Below are 25,285 nucleotides of genomic sequence, written 5' to 3'. Positions count from 1 at the left end.
CAGTTCAGTGTGTGTTGCATCTAATGGTGTGTAGTTTTAAGCCTAATTATAGCAGACATCAATCAGAATGATATTTGCTTAATGCTTAATTTCAGCTTTATCTTGGATGCCATCGTGATTGTTGAAGCAATTAAAAGCCTTTTTTATTGCAGGTATTGAGCAATTAGACACATTTAGGTGTTGTGAGGCCCTCGGTCCCCACACACTGTGAGGTCTCACAGCAAGACTAGGAATCAAACGCTCCATTCCTGTGTATCTAAAAAGAAAAGAAAAAAGAAAAAAATCCATCCCAGCATGCTGTGAGCCTTTCTATTATAAATACACCGATGATTTCTGATTGCGAGTTAATATTCAGCGCACAGCACTGAAACCTCCTCCTGAGCTGGTGTAACGGAGATGGATATTAAATTACACATCAACCCTAAAACCAAAATTATATTTCACTTTTGACAGGTCAACAAGATCCACTGACAGGTGTAAAAGTCCACCAACAGGGATATCATCAGAAGTTGCTTTCATCAAAACCTCACTGCCCGAAGCTTATCTGCTGAACACAATCTTTAAGAGCAGACAAAAAATAATTCAGCATGTATGTTCAAATTAAACTCGCCATACTTCTTCAAGTGGTTTGGAGCCTTAAAGGTGCTCCTCACCTTGTTAAAAGATTTTTTTTTTATTATTATTATTCTTTCTAGTTTTCATACCTGCAGGGCTGATAACAGGCAGTGTGAAGCTCAGTTGGCAACCCAGTGATTGAATCCTAAAAATGAATAAAAAATATATATTTTTTTCCGAGTCTGGATTAAAAAGGATTGAAGTGTCAGTTACTTTTCATAACCTTGAATTTCAAAGTTGTTGAATGGAATGTTATCGTCTCACTCTGTAGGGTGTAAATTAAAAGGACAGGCGTCTGAACTTTTCAATGAGATGCTACCAGACTTTTAATTGGGAACAAGAGCTTTTAATCGTCACAATTGGCCTCCATCACTCGCTCGCTCAGCGACAGACGTCATGAAAAGACAACGCTGGTCCTTTGTTTTTAACCATCTGGTGAATCTACTTACTTACAAAAACACAACAAGTCAAGCAGAAATTGTGTTTTTACAATCGAATGTCTGTTTATACTTTCCCTTCAGAGCAAATAACTTCAGACTCGATCAGTGGTGTGTGTGCCTGCGTGATTGGGATGGTAATAAGATTTATTGAACTTGAGCTCCCAGAGTGGAACTACGAATTCCTAATGTTTTCTGCAGGTGCTAAAAGGTTTGAAGAGTCTTTTGTTGCGGTACGCTGCATATCAGAAGTCCCAGATTTCTTTTAGTGTGTCGTGTTTTGATGGGAGGTTTCACGTTAAGAAATATCAGCCTAAGAATTATGGGTGGATGGAAAGCCTGTGAAATTTACCAGAATCCCATTATTGAGTTCAGATGCTTGATATCTTATCGCAGTGTGCCGCCGGACTGGGTATATTCTCAATTCTCAAGCGATCGGGCCTGGTTGGATTTCTTCTCCTTTTTTCCCTTGCAATGTGATCATGAGATAAGCATTCACAAGTTCAAGTATAATTAACATGAAAGCTCAAACACCTGCTAACAGAGTCTGAGACAACACGCTCTGTGGGTTTAGAGTACATCGTGAGTCGTTTAATGCGTCACAGGCTGCTTAAGGATTCCCAAAATACCACTAAGTAGCAATCTGTTTTAATAAGCTTGCGTCTCTGGGTCTCTGAAAGAGTCTAAGAAGGCCTTCTTTTTAGCAAGTTCAGCACCCAGTTTGTTGATACCAGATGACTCACGGCTTAAGGAAAATAACGTTCTTAATCTAGGTAAATGTAACCTCCCTTGTGGTCAGAAAGCTGCCATCTTGTGTTTTTTTTTTTATAGTATTTACAAATGAAATACTGGCAGCCATCGCTGAATAGATTAAAAATACCACGGACGTGTGATTTCGTTTCTGCTTCATGTGGCCATCGTCATCATCATCATCATCATCATCTCCTTTCTACATTTATAATAATAACAGTTTGTTTTCTCCACAAATCAAACCAAAGTTTTGAAATCTCTAGCTAGCTATAGTGCAGAGCACTGGAGGGAAACTGTTTGCCTCTTAAGTCAAAACAAAACACATTTCGCAGCTGCATTTGGTTTTTGGACTGCTGTTAGTGGACAAACTGACAAATTGGCCTCCGCAGTGGAGTCGGCCTCTGTGCGATGTGGAGCTCTGGTGTTGCCTCTTTGGGGGCAAGTGAGGCCAAAAAAATTGACTGCTGGCTCATGCTTTAAATTTTTAAAATCTGATTTGTAGTTGGACTGGACCCTTCCTGATAACGGCGCAGAAGCCGCCCTTTCACCAGCGACTCGCTCGGTCTTTGAAGTTCAGCAGCAATTTCAGCACCACGGCCAGCCCCGGTTCACAGGGAGGCGGATGAGAAGTGCTCTCGACGAAGGGCTCCAGACACCGTGTGTCTTACATGTTTGAAAGCTTGAGGAATTCCTCTCCGCTCTCTTGTTTTACTTTTTTTAATAAGTGAGAAATATTTTTTTGGTACTGTATTGACTGAGGGCGGCCGTGGCTCACATGGTAGTGGGTGGTGTTCTAATCCCCAGGCCGCAGGTTCGATCACCCGCCTTGTCCTTTCTGTGTGTTGAAATGCCCTTGGAAAAGACACCGAAGCTCAAATTGCTCCCACTGGTGTGTGAGCACCGTGCATGGCTGTGTGTGTGTGCATGAATGGATAACAACTGGTTGGGATGTGAGTTTGTGTGATGGACTGGCGACCTGTCCAAGGTACCTGCCTTCACTCGTACTCAGCTGGGATTGGCTCCCACACCCTGTGACCCTGATTCGGATAAAGCAGTAAAGAAGATGGATGTGTTTAGTGAAACCTCTCACACCCTGATGAGTCGAGAGACATTTATGAGAAATTACCATCCTAGAGAAATTTTCAATTTATTTATTCGTTTTTGGGTGAATATTTTTGATAAGAGCTGGAAATGTTTCTGCCCACAGCTCACCCGTGAACTGCAAGGTGAAAATTGCTCTGCCATGGAGTGGCGATATGAGTTATTACTGGAAAGATCTCCAATCAGATTGTTTTTATTTCACCAAGGAAAAAGCCTTGTAGCAAATGTCAGACCCTGATTTCAGATTTAATTTGTAGGCGCGACCATGAAATAGTTGTGCACGGATTTGTTATCTTTGTAACAGGGCTTGTTGGAAGACAGGAATGTCTTTGAAAGAGGTGAAATTTGTCGGCCAGGGTTGCTTTCCTTTCTGTCCGTGAGACATTTACAGAGCGTGTTGCATGGCTATAAAAGTAAATAGAATTGTGCGAAGGCTGCTGGGACGGTGAATAGTCACCGGTCACTCTGACGAGAGGTAAGGAATAAAGACGAAATTAGAGCACAGAGAATTAAGGCTTGACCTTTCAGTTAAGGAGAGAATGGAGGAGGCAGTGTGATCACAGTTGTTTGCCGGGCGCGGGATGCGATCATCAGCGCTGACTTGCTCATCCTTCTCCAGACACAAGCAACAAACAGTCGCGCGCAGATAAGGACACAGAGACAAGAGTGCAAACAAACACATGCAGACCGCCACTGGCCCGCTGACCTTCTAACAGGCCAATCAGTGGACTGAAACAAAGTCATTAACAGCCAGCTGAGACCAAGATGCATCAGCAGCATGACGCTGGGTTGCGTGTTGTGTATCTGCATTGCGTGGATTCTCTATTGTAATCTTATTGGAGTCAAGTGTGTTGCCTTGTTTTTGCAACGAGGTGTGTTTGGGGATTTAACTGTGGCATATCTTGTCTCTTGGGGTAATTTGAAGCTGCGACAAATGCGTGTGGGGTCCGGTGCGAGTGTGTTCATCTGCTGCTCAAGCTGTGTGTCTGCATGTGTGTTGATCTTGTTTATGTCATGCCTTAACCACTGGGCCGCCGGTTAAGGCATGACGGATGGGGATAGAGGAGACGGAGGAGAAGAGCAGAGAAAAGACGAATGACCTGACAGCTCTTCTATTCAGTTCCTAATCACTGTGGGAGTGTGGAGGCAGTGTGTGGCCGAGGGAGGGAGTGTATGAGTTGGGAGAAGATGTAGGGTCTCTGTGTGGTATGCACTGGTGAGCAATGTTAGCTTGACATTTTGAAAAAAAAAAAATATTGGATCTCCAAATCTGTACCTTTAAAGTCTTTGAGGATTTGTTTTGCATGGACACACAAATCTTAAGTTCAAACTGACAAAAATGAGTATCCAGCAAGGTGTGTGTCTGTGTGCGCTGCATATCAGGTGAAAAGTTAAACATTTGCCGGGTGTTGATGGCTTTGAAATTCTTCAGCTGTGAGATGTCAGTCCATGATTTTTTTTTTTTTTTTTCTTTTCGAAGAAGTGGGAATGGAGTTTGTATCTGAGGGTGGTAAAGATACTAAGAGGCAGCTCTCCACACGGATCACGGATTGTGCAGCTTTGTTTACAAAAGGCATTTGGGGGGAGATGCATTGTGGACCCAGGTGAGCTGTAAATCAGAGACACGCTGCCTCAAAGGAGATTTCTCCAGGCGTTTTGTAGTTGAGTCAGGATTTGAGACGGCTGCATGCTGTTGACATTGCAAGCCTCTGACTTTACTCAGGCCACTTCTCACACATGTATGCAAATACACATCATCATCTGTGTAAAACAAGCAATGTATGGGCCTGAATATCAGACGGTTTATTTTTTTCCTTTTCTTATTTCTTCTTTTTTGTTTGTTTTTTAACTTAATAGGTTGGTAGAACCAGATGATCCTATTTAACAACCAGGTTACTTCGGAGGATCAGTTCATCTCATTGCTTGCTGTGAATTGGCCTTCATGTTTCAAGAACCTGCTGTGTCTTCGGATAATGAGAATAATCCGAAGTTCCAAAAACTTTTTTTTTTTTTTAAAGAGTTCACATCCATGTTTTTGTCAGTCACTGCAGCTGAATCTACGCTGCATTTCTAGACTTGCCATGATGTATGTTCCCCATTAATGTCAGTCCCTTTCATTTGGTTGTATATTGGAAGCATGTAGCAGGTGCTACACTGGTTTCCTAATATTTACGGTTACATTGGTTTTTCATTTTAGCTTCCCCCCAGTTAAGTTTTTATTTGTTCACTTTGCCCACCCTGAAGCCAATTCCAGTCTGTTTGATGACATTGTGGATAAACACATCAGTGGTTCAATTTCAGCAATCTGCTCCTGAGGCTGCTCGGCACTTGGGGGAGATGTTTTTATTTTTTTATTTTTTCCTTCATGTTGTTTCTCAGCCAAACTCAGACAAGGCGCAACATCTCTGTTCAGCATGGTGGACCGGACAACTCAATACGGCAGACGCTGCTGGTGAAACGTGTTTGTGAGATGCTGCTTGCTGTCTGCAGCTTCACCGTCTCTGCGCTGAAGTTCTGCTTCGTTTTTGCCCAGGCCTGTGAATGTTGACTCGACTCTGACTTTCAGCCTTGACTCCAGCCTCAGTTTGGATATTTCTTTTGCTGCCTTTCCAGCCATTGTGTGTTTAAATTGAAAGGATCGAAAAGAAGATTGCGTTTCAATTGATTTCAAGTCTGTTCGGTTTTGTTTTCATTGTACCAAATGCAACATATTCATCTCGTTGCAGTTTTACAGAGGAAAATAGAACAATTCCATCAGCTTAGTGATGTACTGGAGAGGGGTGAGGAGATGGCAGTTCACACACAAGTTTGCATCAGACAGCTAAACAGTCCGAAGGAAGCTTTAAACTTGTTCCTAAATGTAGAGTCTGGGCTCTCTGGAAACTTGTTTCCTAATGAGATTACTCAAATCATTTAAATCTCTGCCTCCTTTTCGTGTAGTTCTGTTGAGAAATGAGTGTATAACCAGGTACTTCATGGTTCTACACATCTTCATTTTAAGAAAATACTCTCTGCACTCTGACAGATAAACCGGCAGTCCTCACCAGTACTGCTGAGTGTGAACGTGAACCTGCTGCTCTCATTAGAAATGTACATGCATGGAGAATCATCGCGATCATTTAGTTTGCTGTTCATACAGGAAGTAAATTAATGTACAGTAGCTGCAGGAGAAAAGGGAGACGACAATCAATATGCTGGCTGAATTTCAAGTAGATCTTTATCCTGTGGGTTCCGAACCAAGCGAGAAGTAGAGCACATGTGACTCCTGTGTCTTGATTAAGAAAGATAATTAGCGATGTAGCTTGTTCGTTGAATTGTTATCTGCTTCTACAATATCTCCTCTGAGATGTATTCCTGATCCGAGCTGTTTTTTACATCCATGTGGGACAAATGTCCACATCGAGAACAGCTCCTGTCATCGCTCTTATGTTCTCCTTCTACTTTAGAGGGTTGAAATATTTATATAGTACATAAATAAAAAGCAGGCTGGCCAGTAATACAGTAACACCTGATTTTTTTTTTTTTTTCCTCCACGATCAGCCCCACCTACTCACCTCATAATGAAAAATGACATCCAATCCCAGTGCAGACAGCTTGCCCACAACGAGAAGACATAAACAAGCTGGAACGTGTTTTATTTTCCTCCCTGAGAAATCCAGACTGCATTTTACTATCAGATGTATATTATGTCTGTATTAACAAGATGAATATGCTGCTTACACCTATGGCTCGTCTTGTACGGCAGGAAATACCACTAGATTTTCAGAGCGATAACTTATGATGTGATTTTCTTTTAATTAAAGTCTGACTTCAATGAAAAATATATTCCACAAATAAGGCGCAGCCTCCTGAAGCTGGAGGTGCCGAACGGTTTGTACTCAAGCCAACAGCACTGGATATCAATACTTTACTCACATTGTTGCTTTGGCAATCACTGGTAGAGCTGATTGCAGCAAGAGTGATAATGACTGTGAGCAGAGTAGCAATAAAGCAGACTTTTCTGGTGATAAACCGAGCGCCACGAGAAAGGAAGTGGGCACAGACGCAACCAGATGTTGTTTTTTTTTAGTGGAGGAAAAGTACAAACATTACTCAACTTGAACCACGTTCAGACGCACGTCTGATAAGAGGTTTGTGTGCACGCGTGAGTTTAATTGTTCCATTTGCATTTTTGGTTAAAAAAAAACAGCAGCTCGCACAAGCGTTAATTGACATCTAGATGTGTTCACTTTTCCCAGTAAAGACTGAACCAGTGCTCTGAGGTGTAGGCGTGCGCCTTGTGTTCACAGGATGAGAAAGAGCCCTCCAATCATCTCTGGCAGAAAAAGCGCGTGAGCCGGTGTTTTGCATGCCGCGTGCATCGCTGTGATAGCTGGAGCCGAGTGGTTGTTTCAGGGCATCCAAATCAGAGGAGGGCCTCTGCTGAGTGTGTGTGTGTGTGTGTATGTGTGTGACATTACTGAGAATGGGATGAAGACTGAGGGAAAAATAAGAAGAGATACTGAGTAGTTGTACTTTATGTGTGTGTGTGTGTGTGTGTGTGTGTGTATGTGTGTGTGTTACAAATCATTAAGGGAAACATGGAGAACGAGTGAAGGGGGTGTTTGTGTGTTTGTGTGCGTGATAGCCACAGGCATACAGAGCAGCCTCATAATGAACACATTGATCCGATACAGCAGAGAGGAAAAAGGACGAACCTCAGTGCATAAATGCGGTCTCTATTTTCCCTCTTCATTATCTCCCCGCCGTTGATTAATAACTTTTTCTGCCGTTTGCGTCTCACTTTACGTCTCAGTCCTGCCATGTTTATATCTATTTATACCCTTTGGTTGCCTTCCTTCCCCTTATGCTCACACATTAGGTTTGTTTATGCATATAAATTATAGATGAGGATGTCAACTTAAAGTGAGAAATTACTGAAAAGTCCAAAGTTGTGCAGGTGGAATGTCAAAAAGCCTGAAAGCTCAAAAAACAAACTAACAAAAAGCATTTAACTCTGAGTTTTGTTTGCTTCCACTAATTTTCCTCCATTGTTTATTTCCAGCAAGTCGTCCTTGAAGTATTTTCAAGTGGGCTGTAAAGTATTTCCTGTCAAGATAAATGATTCCGATATGAATACGTGTTCTAAACTCCGAGGGCAGAAAGTAATCCTCAGCTTGTAGCTCGAAGCAACATTGTGGAAGAGATGATGATTTGCTTTAGGCAACATGTTGATGAATATTAGATTGTATTTTTGACCTTTTTCATCTTCTTGCTGTGAGTGGAATCATACAGAGTAACCAAACTTTATTTAAGGTATTATTTAGGCTTTAGCGCATTCTCTGCATTGAATCCCTTTCCTAATGGACGCCGAGCTGCACGTGGCTGCTCAGAAGCACGAGGCATATGCTGATACAGCTATCTGGTGCCACAGGTGAAGGAGGTGACGTCCACAGCAGCAGTACTGGGCGAAAATCTCATCTTGTTTTGATGCACTGCTTGCATCTCACAGCTCTGCACCTTGTGGCTCGACACTGGGAATGCAGTGTCATTTTGTATTTATGCGTATACACCTCAGAAAATGAAAGCCTTTCGTCTCTGGTTAGAAGTGTGATTATCTGCCCCCCCCCCCCACACGACATTTTATTCAGATATTAATGTTTCCGTACATACATTCCTCTTGGCTTCTGCATCAGTTCCGAGCGTATACATCTTATTTTGGCTGTATTGGCATGACCAGCATGTGCTTCATCCGCCCGAGCACATTGATCGCTGGAGCAGATTCCCGCTCTCAGTGCTGGTAATGAGGTGTGTGTCTGTGTGGTTTGTTTATTGCCAGGCTCCCTTCTCCCAATTATGTGATTCCTGAGTGATTGTGCTGCAGCAATTATTTCAAGCCAGTCCTGGTATGACTGTCAGTTAAACGCCTGGATTGCGGTTGCAAATCTGGCCGGTCGCTGGGTTATATTTTTCGGGTACATATACTTAAAGGCACCTGTATGTATGTGTGTACGTGTGTGTGTGTGTGTGTGTGTGTGACAGAGTCATCCATCTTAAGAATATCTATAGAGATAGTGAGGTAGTGAGGTGGATGTTGCCTTTCTGGGCTGAGGAGCTGCTTTATATCTAATACCCAGCAGGTCCTGGGGGAACTCGGTTTCCCTCCCGACTCTGAGTTTCCCTGCGTGTGTGTGTGTGTGTGTGTGTGTGTGTGTGCAGAGGGTTTTCCTTTAAATGTCACTGAAGACTGATGAGAACATACCAGGCCATATGCGACGACACTTTCAGCAAACTTGGCAAAAAATAATTCCTTACACAGTTTACCTTTCTTGGTACAGTCTCCTCCCCCGAGGCCATTAAAGGCCGATAAACACGTTTAAAGCGGCTCGGCGAATATATTAACATATCCTTTCACTCCGCCTCTGCGCTTTTCTTTGCGCTAATCTCTCTCGCCTTTCCATTCCCTGTCACTCTCCTTCCTCTCGTTACCCTCCTTTTTATTCTCCCCGCCTCCTACAGCGGTTCGGAGCAGTCTGCCCACATTAAGACGGGCTTACTGTAGTTTGAAAAGGAAAAAGAAAAAAAAAAAAAGAACAAATCATGTAATGAAATTAACTCAACAATTACATATCTGTCCTCTCTCGACTCTCTCATTCACTCCTGTCTTTGTTAATTCTGAGAGCATAATTGGCCTGATAATGCTTCAAGGCAACCAATCAACAACAATATAGAAATACAATGTGAATATTTCAAGCAGCGGATTTCCCCGTGTGTGTGTGTGTGTGTGTGTGTGTGTGTATTCATCTGTTCCAGCTGAAATGCAGCGTTTGAAGTATTCAGGTGTTGCTGAATGTGGTTTGCGTGCGTCTGCAGATGTGTAGGTATATATCTTCAAAAGAAGTGCCGTATTTCCTTTGATGTGTTTCAGTTCCAGAATCTGGCTTCCTGCAGACTAATGGACTGTCCTGCCGCATTGTGTGGTCAAAACTGCAAAATGGGCTTTTTTCATAAACCAGAAACGTGTGCAGCCTCGTGCCCTCCGGTTTACCGTCTCCTCCTCTGTGTCTTTCTCCCCAGACCAACATCCCTTTCCTGCAGAACGTCTTCTCCAACCACCAGTTCCTGCACTCCACCGTGGACACGCAGTTCATCGACGAGAACCAGGAACTCTTCAACCTCAAGCCCACCCAGAACCGAGCCCAGAAGCTCCTGCACTACCTGGGTCAGTCTGTTAAGAGAACACACAAAACCCTCACAAGGAGTAGACTTTACAAATGTCTCCAGTCGTCTCATATTTTCTGCCTTCAGTCTTGAATTTAATAAAACATGAACTCGGCTGCTGCTTCAATCAGATGCAGTTCATTACAAAATTAGCTCTATATATGGAGATTTATGAAGCTCAGTAGTTCTGAGAAAGAGACACCAATTCATTTTTTTTTTTTAATGTGGCTTCCATTCACAAAAGAGAAATAAATTAGTACTGAAGAGATTGACATCGCTTAATATTGCCTATCAAAGATCGACATCTGAAGCAGGAGAGGTCCTCAATACTTTGATCTCCCAAATGTAAGAGGGTGAAAAGAGGGACTATAATCTATACAAGGCTAAGGGCTGGTGTTTTATCACCCTCATTGATTTTAGTGTCTTGTCTTTACTGTATAGGAGATATATTACAGGCACATGTCTGACCCTCTGTTTTCATTCCGGTATCCAGGTCATGTGATGGTAAACGGACCGACCACGCCCATCCCAGTCAAAGCCAAGCCCTCCTCCACGGACCCCGTCATTCCCTCCGTCACCATGGGTACGTCAGTCAAACCGTCAACCTCGGTCTCAGTTGTTCCTCGTTCCATAATCAATGAGACGTGTAAAAGCTGTTTGCTCGGTGAAGCTCGAGCAATTAGACAGTGTTCAAGCACAACAGCTCTGCGCGTGAGGCGAGATGTCAACAAGTACACCACCTGATAATTAAATACTATAGTGAAGCTGAAAAAAAAAAAGTGATAGGAAGGTGGGTAGCCACAAGACAGCGCCTCAACTTTTCCATTAATATCGGTACGGTGCATCATCCATATTGATTTTATTACATTCGAACTAATTTAGCAAAGCGCTGCCCAAGAAAGGGTCGGGGGCTCCATTTCCCTCGTGGCACCGTCGCTAAAAATGTAAACACTTGTGGATCCATAGGGCACTTTGGATAAAAGCACCCACCGAATGACAAATGGGCTGTCGAACAGTCTGATAGCTGCAGGCGGAAAGGCCTCCCTAAATGGCTCGGTTTAGCACTCAGGGAGGAAGCGGGCTTTCGCCCGGAGTGCTCTGCTGAGCTGTGAGTACAGCGGCGAAGGGGAGCAGCCCATTGTTTGCGACGGCAGAAGTTCCTCCTCTCCTCGCCCCGCTCTGCTCCGCTGCCCCTGCAGTCTCAAAGGAAAGGCCAACGGCCAAGCCGGGCTCTTTGATGAGTTCGGTGAGCTACTTATGTTCTCTGGAGTGGAGCTCAGTCTTTTCTTTTCTTTTTTTTTTTTTTTTCCCCATCTCCTCCCGCTCCACAGTTGTAGTACAATCGTAAAGGTGAAACTAAGGCTGAAATATCGATGACGTCGTTACTGTGAGATAATCTGACGTGCAGGACAGAATAAAAAGCTCATCTGTCCGAGCTCCCTGCAGCTTCACACAAAACTGTGTGGAAAATAAACGATTTGATCTTATTTCTTAAGCACGCTAACTCTATTATGTTGCGATTTGAAGAGGCAGATGTGATACTTAAATAAAAGAGTAGTTCAGCAGCTGACTGGAGTTTTTTCACTTCAGCTCATAAATTTTGACTTTACAAAAAACACTTCCCAGCATCTTGACTGCAGAATGAATCTAAATAAAGGAAAATCTTTGAAGATGCCACATTATTTCATTGAATATACTCACAGTAATCTGCTTTACATCTCAGAATGCTGAATTCACCTGTATTTTTGATTTGTTTGAAGAAGTTGGAAAACAGCCAGAACTAAAAAAGCTAAAAGAGTTTTAAAATAGCTCAAAACAAACGAACTGACGAACAGCCTTTTGGCTTTATAAACTGTGTTATTTTCATTTGTTTTGAGGTTCAAGACCAATTTTATTTGGTGTAAGTGGGACTAAACTGTCATAAACCTCTGCTTTAGTAGTGATCGCCTCCATCCACAGCTTTATAAAAACCAATACAGCGGCTGAACATCCTGGTTCGATTCCAGACAAAACCTAATGTGTTTTTTTTTTTAACTGAAGCCCGAAGGTCGTGAAAACCAAATATCACTGAATGAAAGCAACATAAAGGAAAAGTCAACACCACTGACTAAAGCACTTGCCATGGATGGATCAGGTGTGTGTGTTTATTGTGGAAAAATCCCAGTGCGAGTAGAAAACTAAAAGGACGACAATGAGATGTTTTTCCTGTTTTTATTGATTTGGGCCCGGACCAACTCTCCACAGCACGAGTGTGAACACATTTTTCAGCTGCTGTGGTCATTTTGCAGCGCGTCTGTTTTGGTCCTGCTCCACCGCTCTCAGGTTCATCGGTGTTAAGTGTGCAAACTGGCATGAAATAATGCAGCTGCTCCTTTTTGACAGCCACAAAACAGCGAGCTGTATCAATCTGACGTGTTTATCAACCTCACTGAAACATCCCCAGCATGCCCGGCGAACACAAGTTTATCACAAAATAATGTGGATAATAAGAATCGTAATCATGCATAGCTAATCAGATCTGACTGCTAACAAAACCGTTCGCGGTGGAGTCGAACGCATTCCCGCGTCGTTTGTGTGCCTTGCTGACGAGCGAGCGTCTCCCTGCGCCTACCCCGCCGCTTGTCTTGCTTATGCAAATCCCGTGCTGAAAGCTATCATTGCCCGTCGCTCTTGTGAACATGAAAGCGAACACATGCATACATTTGCGGCGTGACTCACGCAAAAAAAAAAAAAGAAAAGAAAAAGAAACACAGGCGCGCTGTGGAGCGACTCCCTTTGTGAACACGCCCCCACTCACCTACTGTAAGCAGCTGATGAGGCGGCGGTATGCGGCACCGGCATGCACGGAGGCATACCTAAAGCCTGGTAATGAGATTTGTAATGTGCTTATATCCTTTCTTTCATTCGACGGAGGGATTGAGAGAAGAGAGGGATTAGGTCTGTATTATCACACTGTGGAGAGAGGGATGAAGGGAGGGACAGGGGCATAGCGGGAGAAAGGGGTTATGAAAGGAGAAATGAAAGGGCCTGGGCAGTATATAATCCTTATATATCGAGGGGAAAAAAGCTAGGCGGGCGTGATATAGAAAGGTAAATTGAAATAACTGTAGATGAAAGAGAGGATGAACGGTGATTACTAACCAGGGCAGGGGGAAAAAAAGCAGGGATCTTATTTATTATAATGTAGGATGTCTTCAGGAAAATCATTACTAAAAAGCCATTTTTGAGGAATTCCCACCACTATGATGAGAGAAGTATAACAAAGGGTGTCTTGACAGAGCTTGTTAAGTACTCAGACTATTATTCTCTCATTAGGATCTGAAGTCTGAAACATTACCAGTGAAGACCGGTTGATAGCGGCGTAGAGGTACACCTTGTTCCAATTATTCTCAGGATTTATCGAATGGAGGACATCCAGGGGTTAATCGTCAGGACGCCTCAGAGCGAGCTCTCCGAAGAAATGACTAATAAATTTGACGGACTGCCTTCACCTCCACCGTGTTTCCATTCCTGGCGTTAAAGAACAACGGCAGGTTATTGCATCCGCAAAGTAAAGAGGCGGCTATTTTTTTTTTTTTTTATTCCAAATTCGTTTGGGATCCTTTCATTAACCATCTTCAAACGGAGCAAACTGTTTTTAACTCTACTATAGCTTGGCCCCAAACCCTCTTTTTGGGAGCTTTAAAGGAATTTGACAGTCTGAAACCCAAAGATACTCTGGATTTTTTTCAGGTGTGTGCGCACCAAAAACCGACTCTTCCTTTGTTCTTCTTCTGCATTTCCTATACAGCTGTACGGAGGGAAATTAATGCTGTTCTCAAACAATCCTGCCAGTCAAAAGTTTAACGGCACGCTGTATTTTTTTTGCAGTTGTGGCACATCTCGAGGATAAAAGGACATTTATACCCAATTTGTCCTCTCTGTCAACACGCACAGGCTCCACTGATTGAAAGCCTCGCCGTGCCTGATTTGAATATTTGGCAAGTCGCACTCGGATGTGGGAAGCTACGCTTTTACCTGAATTTCGTGGTTGGCAGGTGTCAGCTCGCAGCAGAGGCGAGGCAGGCTGTTTTAACTCGAGGTTTGTACATACTCAGCAAGAACAGAGAGGTTCGTTCTCTGCTTCTTCGCAACACGTCGTCTTCGCTGGCAGATGATGTGCGACTGGTCAGAAACTCAACGTGGAAGTGGAACATTCACTGTTTCTTATAGATGTGCATCCTTACTGAAGTTCCACACTCGGGTTTCTCAAGAAGTATAAAATATCTTGGCCTGAACTAACTTTCTTTTTGTTTCCGCTACCTCAAGAAAGCAGTGTTTATCTACTTTCATAAAGTAGCACTGGGGTCTTCTCTGTCTGTTTGCTATTTGTAAAGCAAGAGGAGAAACGCCGTGGAGCTACAAGAGGACCGGGGATGTGAAGCAAAGAGGAGGGTAGGGGTATTAAATGCCATCAGCCTGTGGGAGACGGGGAGTTACTGTACAAAGGAGCCGGCTGTGTGGGAGCGAAGGTGTTTTCTATGCAAATGAGTGGGTGTGTTTGTGTCTAAGTAGGTCAATTGTCAAGCGGGGCTCCCATCGGAGACTTGTTTTTTTTCTTTACAACTTTTTTTTTTTTTTTTTTGTTTTGAAATGCAAGGCAAACATAAATCTGCTCCGGCGCCGCCTTGTTTTCCAGCAAACTGTCACACGCACGGGCCATTGTATGCAGAGGCGGCGCAGTCCCAGAGCACCCGCTCTCCTTTTTCCACTTTGTGTTGAGACACGCGCGTTACAAACGGAGAGGAGGCCTACAGAAGCGCACGGGTTTGAGCAACGGTTGGGGGACGGTGGACAGTGGTGTGTATTTTCAGTCCGCTTTCCCCGCGGTCCTCTGTGATGTACCTCCACCGGCCCTGATAAGTTCAAACGACTGTATCTGTACGCTCCGTCGGCACGACTTCACAAAGCTCATCTAGTTTTTTTCCCCGTGCTCCGCTGAGCTCAATTTCTACGCCTGCGTTTGCGCGTCGGTATACGTGGACAAATCCATATCTGCGTCTGTGTGTGTGTGTGTGTGTTTGTGCATGGAGTTCATTCCGCTCATGCCGGCCTCAGAGACAATTATAGCAGAGATCATTTGTTATCGGGGTGAGGTGCAACTATAAAAGGTCAAGAGCAAATACTCAACAGCACGGAGAGAGAGAACGAGGGGAGGAATGGAGCGGTGGAGGACATCCAAGCAGGCAGATAGTATCTCATTAACTAGTCTAATTGATTGATGATTGCACACACACCGCGGCAAAAATGGATCCAAATACTGCTTACGATATTTTAATGCCTGAGGTTGTGTCTGTGTGTAATTGGAAGCCATAGAGAACGGCGTGGAGGATTATTGCGGCTCCGCAGGGCGAGGTCTTTGCGACGTGCTTTGTGTTTTGTTTTTGAGGACCACTCAGCTGTAATAAACTGAAAATGCCAGTATTCGTCTTGGGGATTCCTGGACTGCTTTCATTCCTCCTTGTGGACGCTTTTAGCGGTTGTATTATGCTTCAGTACTGGATGTGACATTATAGTCTTGTAAGCTAACCAGAAACATTCATCCAGGACCGGCAGGTTCAGCCGTCTCCATCCCAGAGTCCTCAGGGAGGGGAGCCTGCGAGTTCTCACAAACACTACTAATGGATGGGACACAGCTCACCTGTTTTCAGTTCATCTACAAGCTTGTTTGTTTTTTTTCCCCCCTATAACTCGCACTCGATCCTTGAGTGTTTGCTTTAGACCTTTGTAGCATTTAAGTGGTTGCAGAGAATCAAGACTTTACGCTTTCTATAAACTTGTTGCTTCGGTTAGCAGAAAATAATGACTGCAAGTTGAGTTTCGGACAATTCTGTGTGGAGTCTGCATTTTCTCCCTGTGTGTGTTCTTCCTCCGTTTTCCTCTCACAGCTCAAATACTGCAGCCTGCCTTCACACACAGTCATCTGATCGCTCCGGCAGAAGATGAAATCGAACACACCAGTATTTAAAATACTCTGAGCTTTAAATTCCACTCACATTATCCCTCTGCATGAAACTAAAATACATTTTCTGTACTTCTTTATCTAACTTCAGGCTGTGGGGGGCTTGAGCCAACCACAGTGACTGAAGACAGGGTGGCAAATCTTTCATAGTGCAACCGCAGAGAAACAAACATCTGTGGGCCAACCCCTTTCAAATAGGTTTACAACAGCTGTTTCATCAGCATTTTGTGACTTTCTGAAAGTGTTTGTGAACTTATAATGCTGTTTAGATTTGTTTCAAAAAAATCCCATTCATGTGTGATTTTGAATTTTAGGGTCTCGTCACTTTATTGTTCTGCTCTGGTACATTTTTCATTGTGTCAAATTTCTTCAGGTCTAATTGTCAGGCAGTCTACCACTTGGATTCTTTAATTTTTTTTTAAATAGAGAATGTGTTTTGGTGCCCTCTTACATAAAAAATGCAAGCTGAGACATTCCTCTGTGTGAAACATTCAGCCTGGATATCAGCAAATGTTCAATGAGAGCTTGTGGAAATTGTTTAGCCGTAATGCTGACTTTGTAAGTCACATGAAATATGTGCAGTAATGCACTCCCACGCCATCATGGATGCTGCCTTTTGAACTGCGCCCTGATAACAAGCTGCATGGCCCCTCTCATCTTCAGCCTGGAGGACTCAGCATGCATAATTACCAAAAAGAATTTCAAAGGACACTTTTCTATTTCACTTCGGTCCAACTTAAATGAGGCTGGGTGCAGAGAGGGAGGCTCATGTCTCTCAATCACGTTTATATCTGACTTCTCCGTTCCAATGAAGTTAAATTCAACTTTTTTTTCTTTTGAAAGAGTTTCCACAAAACACAGCAATGTACATCTTTTTGATGCTGCGCCGCTTGAGAGTTATAAGATCATGGACATCCAGGAATAGACTTTTAGGTTTTTCTCTGGTCTAAAGATAAATTAATGAAATTATTGTATTACTGCATTTCTTGCTGAGCCATCGGCTTTTTGTTTTAAAGTCACTCCCAAACCAGGAGGCCACCATCAGAAAATGGGGAGTTTATGTCTGCCAAAATTGTGGAACCTTGCTGGGAGTATTTCAATAGTTTTATAAAAAATTAGTCATTAATTTCAAAGAGGATAACAAAAGTTAATCCATCTGGCATCGGGCTGTATATTGTCTATAGCTCCCTCACATCTGCACCCAAACAACACTTCCATGGATGTTTGTGTTGTAAGAATTACGAAACCTGAAAAAGCGGGGCAGATAACTCAATATTTAGACATGTAAGAAAAGTACAAACAGCAGCCGTCCTGGTACTGATTCACCTCCAGCTGGCAACAGCGCAGCTCCAAGCTCGCTCACTTCTCGTTTCAGGAAATTGTATCTTCTCACTTTATATAGAAAACCATGACCGTATGAGTCACTGTCAGCCGTGCGATCCATTTTCACAAATGGTGGGTGGTGTGTCTAATAAGCCAGCTACCCGGCTTTATTTTCTGCATTCGTTTGGAGCTGAAATCCTGAGCTGACGGTGATATGGGAGCCTTTGATGATCTTTGCTCACCTTATTAGCGGAAGTTACGACGAACTGACAGACGTGTTGACCGCAAGCGAGAGGAAAACGACGTTTAAATGCCATCAGGTCGTCGGTCTTGTCAGACTAATGTAAATCATTGATTTTTGTCACATTCATCAGCGACGGGTGAATTATAGACGTGAACAGGCACCTGTGCACTGTTCGCCCCAGGATCGCCAATTTCGTGACTTTGCAGCTATATTTACAAAGTCCTCAGACTTTCTGACTGCCACGTGTCTCGTAACGTTTTTACTCTCCTCACCGAGTCGTGGGCGCCGCTGCAGGAGATTTGGGTCCAGACCGCAACTGGATGCAAAGCCGCCGCCGGCTGATCCCGTCCTGGCGCCCAGTCAGGGCTGAATTTATAGTCCTGAACATATTAAGGTTCTACTCTTTCTGTGGTGTTTGAGGCTGTGAGGACAGCCAATAGCTACTTTCCCCACTGAGGAGATGGAAACACATTTTTCTGCATCTATTTGAAGAAACCCTACCTTTAATAGCGCATCGCTGTGGGGTTTTTTTATGTAAATGTTGACATTAAGTGCATTGATTGGTCATGAAATGTGATCTGATCTAATCTTAATCACAAATATGGACAGGCACATTTTTTTTACCTGATTTTTTTTTTTTTTTTTATTATTGATTTAACTCCAGGTTTATTAACTTTGTGCTCCAATTGGCCTCATTTGGAGAAACTGGCCTTTGAATTAACTCACATTTCCTGCCAGTGCTGCTGAAGATCACTGTGTTCAATGAAGGCATGAACTGTTGTAATTGCTGATGTGGCATCAGGTTTGCCTCTCCTTGTGAATTTAGAGTGGATTTGTTTTCATGACGGATAATATAGAAAATTCTAGACGGTTACACTGTTCCAGCTTTCACTTCTGCACCCTCCTCATTAATCCTCCATCTTTTTTCACCTCCCTGGCTCCCTCTTCCACGTCCAGGCGACCCGCCCGTCGGTTTCCGAGACGTGTTGCTGCGGGACGGCCCTGAGGGATTCGCCAAGGCCGTCCGCGCCCACAAAGGCCTGCTGCTGATGGACACCACGTTCAGGGACGCTCACCAGTCGCTGCTGGCCACCAGGGTCAGGACCCACGACCTGAAGAAGATCTCGCCGTTCGTCAGCCACAACTTCAGCAACCTTTACAGCCTGGAGAACTGGGGAGGTAAGGGGTTTTTCCTGTTGTAAACAAGCTTTGACGTTTGTTTTGGTGCTTCCAGTAAATCTTCTCACCTTTTCCCGCTGAAGGACTCTGGACATGAGCACAAATAATCACCACAATAACCCAGGAAATATCTTTTCTACTTGGTCCCCCACAGGCAGCCATGTAAAGGGCATCGTTTGTGTTTTCCTTTTTTTTCTTTCTGATGGCTGTCTCATTAATTAAATGTCTTTGTATGTGCTCATTCTCTTTATTCCGTGTGAACAGCCATGCCTGTGCTTGCCATTCTCTCCCCGCTCGTACTTTAGACGCCTTCCGAGTTGCGCTGATTACAGCGATTGCGCCTTTTTTGTTTTCCTTGTTTGAGCTGTGAAAATCACGCGTCATTGAAAACACGTTTTTCATCTCGATGCCCATAAGTCAGTCCCCAGTAAGTTCCCTCAATAGACAATGATTGTTACCTTTTTTTCCCTACTCTTCCATGAATGGAGAAAATCACACAGTATTGAAACTTTGTGAGGCTCGAGTTGTTCCCCAGCATCTCCGTATAACATGCAATTACTGTACAATTGGACAAAGAAGAAAAATGCGGGACGGCGCACGACACTTCTCGATAAAAGCCCAGTGTGAAGTGTGGTTGTCATCAACCGGTTTCTGAGAGTAAATTAATTATTTTTTCCATTGTTTGAACACTTGGGACACACACATTTGGAGTGTGTGGAAGAGATATGCCCAGTGAACCTCTTGAGGTTGAAACATTCAATTTAATGCTCAATTATGTCGCCAGCCACTCCGAGTGATTGTGTTTGCATTATGTGGAGCGCTTTGAGGAGATCACAAGAGCAAATGTAAGAACCAGACGACAAAAGGCCCGGTTCTGCTTCGGGTTCTGTTTCACTGGCTCGGCTCACAGTTAGATGCTCGTCGAACAAAGTGAGTGGGGAAACAAAAAAAAAAAAATGAAGACACACGAGAGAGGCAGTCTCGAGGAGGGGGAAAAAAAAATAAAAAATGAAAAGCCCTGTAGTGCTGAAAAGCCTTTTTTGAGATTAAATTCCTCTTGGTAGCAGATCAGCAGTCAGAGGGAAAACAGTACATTTCATTAGCGTGGCTGAGCACTCTGAGCACATCTCGCATTAAGCAACTGTCTACTACTAATGTCTGAAGAGATAAAAAAAGGTCATCGCAAAAGTAAATTATTGAGAGGATGTTTTGATAAAAAGGGCTTAAACACTTTACGACTTCAGTCTCTCTTGATGTGGTGATTCTATTATGAGGCTGACCCAAAGACACATGATCTGGTTTCATTTCAGAGATGCTTATTCAAGTTAAAAGTAAAAGTGAAAAGAAAGGAGGAGAGATTTGAATAGATATACTCTGTGTAGCAACTCTGAAAGAGGAAATTGCTTTGATTAAGGCACATAAACACCTTTTGAAGATTGCATCTTCATATTTCATGACTGAAAAGTACTTACTAATTTTCAGCCATTGGTCTTTTCTTCCTGAGGATCTTGAAGAGTCATACTTGTCTTTTTATGTGTTCCTGCTAAAAGATCATAAAGTGAGTTTCCTGATGATTTTTTTCCCCCCTTCTCTTCAGATCTCCTGGTTTCCTGACAACTCAAAGTGAAAATTGTGTGTTAAACAGGCAATAAAGCCTGATCGAGAGCTTACTTTGAGACTACTTTACGGTTGAACATTGGAGGTGTTAATTCACTACGGGCTTCTTGTGATCTAAATGTGAGTTCTTTGGAAGCATAAAACCACGTCTTCATTGAACTTTTCTAAATCAGTGCGAGTGGGTCAGGTTTTCAATGGGCTACAACAATCGAACATGTAATTTCAAACTGTTTGTGTACATCAAATACTCTCATCACTTTGTTTCCAGATTTCCCTTTACTGCTTTAGCTTGAAATTATATTACATTTATTTCAAATGCGCAGTATGTATTTTCTGCTGCTGGGACCATAATCAATGAAAACTACGCTTAAAATATGGAGATTGGTAATCATGTGTTGGTTGTTACACATCTGTGTCTTTCCATTTGCAGGCTATCTGCAGAAAGACGGAGGCGGTAAATGTTTAACATTACAGTTTTTCCTCAGTCGATGTGGTGCATTTCTCACATCGCTTTTTACATTTGCACAGCAGTTAATGCAAATTTCTAAAACTACAAACCGCAAAATCTAGTCGATCACCTGCAAAAGGGTTTAAACCGCTCAAAAGCAAGTTCTCATGTCAGTGTCATCAAGATGAAAATTCCTGACACTGTTGTTCCTGAACACGATAATCAAAAAGCTTTGTCATACTTTCATGACGACGGTTTCCTCTTAAAGTGTTTTCCGGTGCAAAAAAAGTCACCGCAAAACGCTCAAGACAGCACTGTATACTATTTGTACATCCATTTGAAAAGCTACAGTAAAGTTACACATCATTATATTTAGTGAGGTAAGACACTGAATATGTATGTGTTTCACATTTTTATTCCATTTGCATTTGCAATTCTAATTTGTTCACAACATTGCACTAAAGAAAAAAAATACACCCTCATTTAAAACAAACATAAACTCCCTTTGGGTAGAGCGGTGCACAACTGGAAACAATATTGCAGTCGGTATTGTATTGAACATATGATATATACAGTACTGTAAATGATTCATGTGCATCCAGATGTTCCTCTCTGTCAGGTCACATATTTCCATCTGCATCAGAGCAAACGTCATCTCTTGCTATGCAGCGAGGAAAGTAACTCCTGGAGTGGAGCGAAGTATCCAGAGTAAAAGTGATTTCCTTTTTAGCCATCACGATAAAGCAACATCTTTACCAGAGCTGACTTTTTTTATTGTAACAATTGAGAAGAAGTCAGCAGAAGGGAGTTTCAGTGCTGAGTGCTTTAAGTGAAGCATATCCTGTTAAATGTAATGAGGAAAAAAGGAAAAGTAAATACTAAAATGCCGAAACATGGAAGTCAACAGATCAACATTAGGCCTTTGCCAAAGAATCTGTGAGTGGTTACGGCAGATTAATCTAATTTTTAAACTTATTATCGATGCTTTAAAATGAAAGGACATAAATCAAAATTTGTATCTGCTCTCTGAACTCTCTCAAGTTTTGGGAGTTTTAGTGGGATTCTGACATCTTCAAAGACTCTGGAAGCCGCCTCGGGTCTTCATAAAGAAGTGAGGAAAAGTAAATATATGCAAGTCTGTATCGTCTTTATGAATGCTGCATGAGCACGCCATTGAAATGATATGAAACATGAGACTCCTGACATAATGATTCAGAAAGGCGCCGGGGTTATGAGCTGAGAAGTTCAGGATTCATTTGTCTTTCTCACTTATGGAAACTTGTGGTGTGAATCACGGAATGGAAAAATGCAATATGCTGCTGGATCCACTCCATGCATCTGTGGCTCCTGCATGATCTGATTTACAATAAGAGAAAACACAACTATGGAGTATCGCTCTCATAATTATTTAAACACTTAAACAGAACCGCTGGAGAGGTACTCCCATGAAACCTGGCTGCAAACGCACTGTTTTGGAGGATGCAAATGTTCTTCTTTGTGCGTTATGCTTGGCGTTGGTCGGGATTCTTAATGAGGAACAACAGAGCAGAGTGATGAATCAGCTACTGAACACTTTGACAGAGAGGGTCTTAATGATAATTTGTCTCATATACAAGAAAAAGGAGCGTTAGACTCTTTTTGCCAGCAGTCCACACTGCATTTGCTTGTGATCTCTGGCCGAGCTTGAGAATGAGGATACCTTACGATTTTCCAAGATGTTTTTTTCAGAGCTGGGATTCTAAAGACAAATTCAAAGAAAGATGAATCATTCTGCATATTTCCAATTTATTTTTATTCTTATTTTATGCTTACGTCTATATTGAATTAAAGCAACAGAGACCAAATGTTAAGTTCTCACCTGAATTTGCTCTGGAGCTGAAATGGCTCAATCCAAAGCTTTAAGGCTTTGTTCACAGCAGTCAGGTGTGCTCGTGTTCTCTATTGGCTTTATCTGAAGTACAAACACTGGTTTCCAATTCCAGATGTGCCAAAAAGCAATAAAAAAAATTCCTCGATGTTGGTTTGTCTACTTTTGTGATTGAAGTGACATTCAAATCTGCGAAAACTGAAAGTTTTTGGTTGCCTGTCAGCAGTGATCTGCCGAGTGATATTTAGAGAGCAGGAAGTAAATACAGAGTCTGTGGGAAGAGAAACAATCAGCTCTGTGGATCATTTCTCACAGAGTTGAAAAGCAGAAGTGATGAAGATTGCTAAACAGCAGGTACGCTTGTAGATGAAGACGAACAAGATGTTAGTGAGCGGATCTTTACTTATCCAACTGATCAAACATGTTGTGTGCCAGACGTCAGAACATCTGCCTCCTCCTGCATCCGATCTTTATATTAATTGATGAACTCCTGTTGCAGATGTAGCTCTTATGTGCATTCTACAAGCTCTTGGTGAGTTCTGACCTTTCCCTCAAAGCTGTTGGCAGTGTTACCAACTCTTCAAACATGAAATAAGACTCTGCTAAAAATCCTTAAGTGGCTGCCTGATGTAATAAATTAATTTGCACAACTGACTTTCATCAATAAATAAACGCGGGGACGAGACAAAAAGCGAGTCAAATCCCTGCAATCCCTCACCTGACTGTCAGCAGCGAAGGAGAGAGCAGCATCAGCTATAAGGTTCCACAGTTCCATCTGAAGAAGTTGCTGGATTTGTGAGACGTTGCTTAACTGAAAGTCACAAGATGGGTTTAAGAACTTCTTAATCGTAGCGACAAATTCACAAAGTTGGCAACAGTGGTGTTTGATGACAGGGTTGCCAGATCTGAGACTAAATCAGCCAAACAGCCACTTACAGCTTGTCCAGGAAAGCACAACAGCTATAAACACAAATTGTATTATTTTAATAAATACAAAGTGCTCGTATAAAAGGCATTTTTCACTCCAAAAACAGGTCACTTTTAATCACGTACTGGAGATTGGCTCTCTCCTGAACCCAGACAGTTGAATCAGATTTGATTGTTCACTGTGGTTGTTTAATAATTCTGTCGCTGGGCTACATAGACTATAATAAACAACGTCTTATTTGAACTATAGTGTCTGAATGATACGCTCAAGATTACAAAAATTACAGCTCCAGCCTGTATGAATGCAAAGCAAGCCAAAACTCCATCTTTTATTGTGTTTTTAAGTGGAAAGAAACGACAGAAACATAAATGTGAGTCCACATTTCCACGACTCATACTTGAAGCCTCCGCTTTACAGCCACAAAGTTTCATCACTTTTAAACGTTAAAACCAATGGCATTGTGTGGAATGATTCTAAGATAAAAAATGTTTGCACCAAGAGACAAACAAAACTTCACAGCCGCTATAGGACACTCAATCTTCAGGTAAAACAGCCCAGCGTGCTTCTTTTTACAGGGAGTGCTTTTATCTTTTACAGTACATCTGTAGCTTTCAGCACAATTGACCGTATCTGTTTTCCATTGTTGATCCACCCTGGTTTTAAAGCTCGTAAGCCCCAGATTCACCAGTTACCGGCTCTCGTCCCATATTGATTTGTGTTGTGAAACACAAATTAGAACTACCCCCGCTGTAAATGTCCCACGGTGACGGTATGTAACAATACCTGTGAACGGTCGCTCATAAATCACTTAATGACCACAGGAGGAAGACGATCGGAATTCCCCACACAGAGCACTTTCACAGCAGAGCAATCTGAGACACAAAATATTACACTAGTGTGTCCTCTAATCACTTAAAGCCAAAATAAACCACTAAAGAGATACAACCATGTGAATATTGAAAGTGGGTACCCTGACACATTGTTCCTGTGCAACATTTTTTTTTTTTTTTTTTTTTAAACACGGCATGGTCTTAGATAGGGAATATTGCTTTCACATGTTTCAGCTGCTTAGAGGCAGAATGAATCATTGAAGAGATTAAGCCTGTGAAAGCCCTCGGAGGATTAAGTCCCTTCCTGATATAGCGTTCCTCCCCACACCGTGGAAGATACAGTAAAACGAACTGGGTCACATAATGTATCTATGTGCCTCTCCATATCTGTTTCACACTCCGCAAATTTATCAGATGGAGGAGCTTTGGATTGGTAATTGCCGCATGTGCGTCTTTTTCGTCCGAGTGGCCGTGCAATCAGTGTCTTCCAGGCACTTTTCCATGTTTTATGGAATGCGAGCTGCCTCTTAGGGAAAAGTCTGAGCGGCGAAAAGGTAGATTAGCGCAGCCAGAGCGACGGGGAGGAATCTCCGATGACATAAAAATTGATCCATTCAGAAAAATTGCCTGATGCATCAGAGCTATAATTGCACACTTAGGCAGAAAATGCTGAGACATGTGTGTTTATGTAACTCAACGATTGAAATTATAGATGCTAATCACTTTTATGCATGATGGCCTTCCT

General features: G+C 42.6%; 1 protein-coding gene across 1 annotated transcript in view; it reads left to right on the top strand.

The window, feature by feature from the left end:
* pcxb (pyruvate carboxylase b) overlaps positions 1 to 25,285 on the top strand; it is a 277,811-nt gene that overhangs the window by 201,619 nt on the left and 50,907 nt on the right. Inside the window, exons 13-15 of the mRNA XM_030087167.1 lie at positions 9,960 to 10,104; positions 10,597 to 10,686; positions 18,629 to 18,850. Of these exons, the coding sequence (XP_029943027.1) occupies positions 9,960 to 10,104; positions 10,597 to 10,686; positions 18,629 to 18,850 (457 nt within the window). The remainder of the gene's footprint in view (positions 1 to 9,959; positions 10,105 to 10,596; positions 10,687 to 18,628; positions 18,851 to 25,285) is intronic.

The sequence above is a fragment of the Salarias fasciatus genome, chromosome 3 (assembly GCF_902148845.1).
Source record: "Salarias fasciatus chromosome 3, fSalaFa1.1, whole genome shotgun sequence".
Classification (NCBI taxonomy): domain Eukaryota; kingdom Metazoa; phylum Chordata; class Actinopteri; order Blenniiformes; family Blenniidae; genus Salarias; species Salarias fasciatus.
Note: the sequence above shows the minus strand (reverse complement) of the source record. Positions and strands in the feature narration are given on the sequence as shown.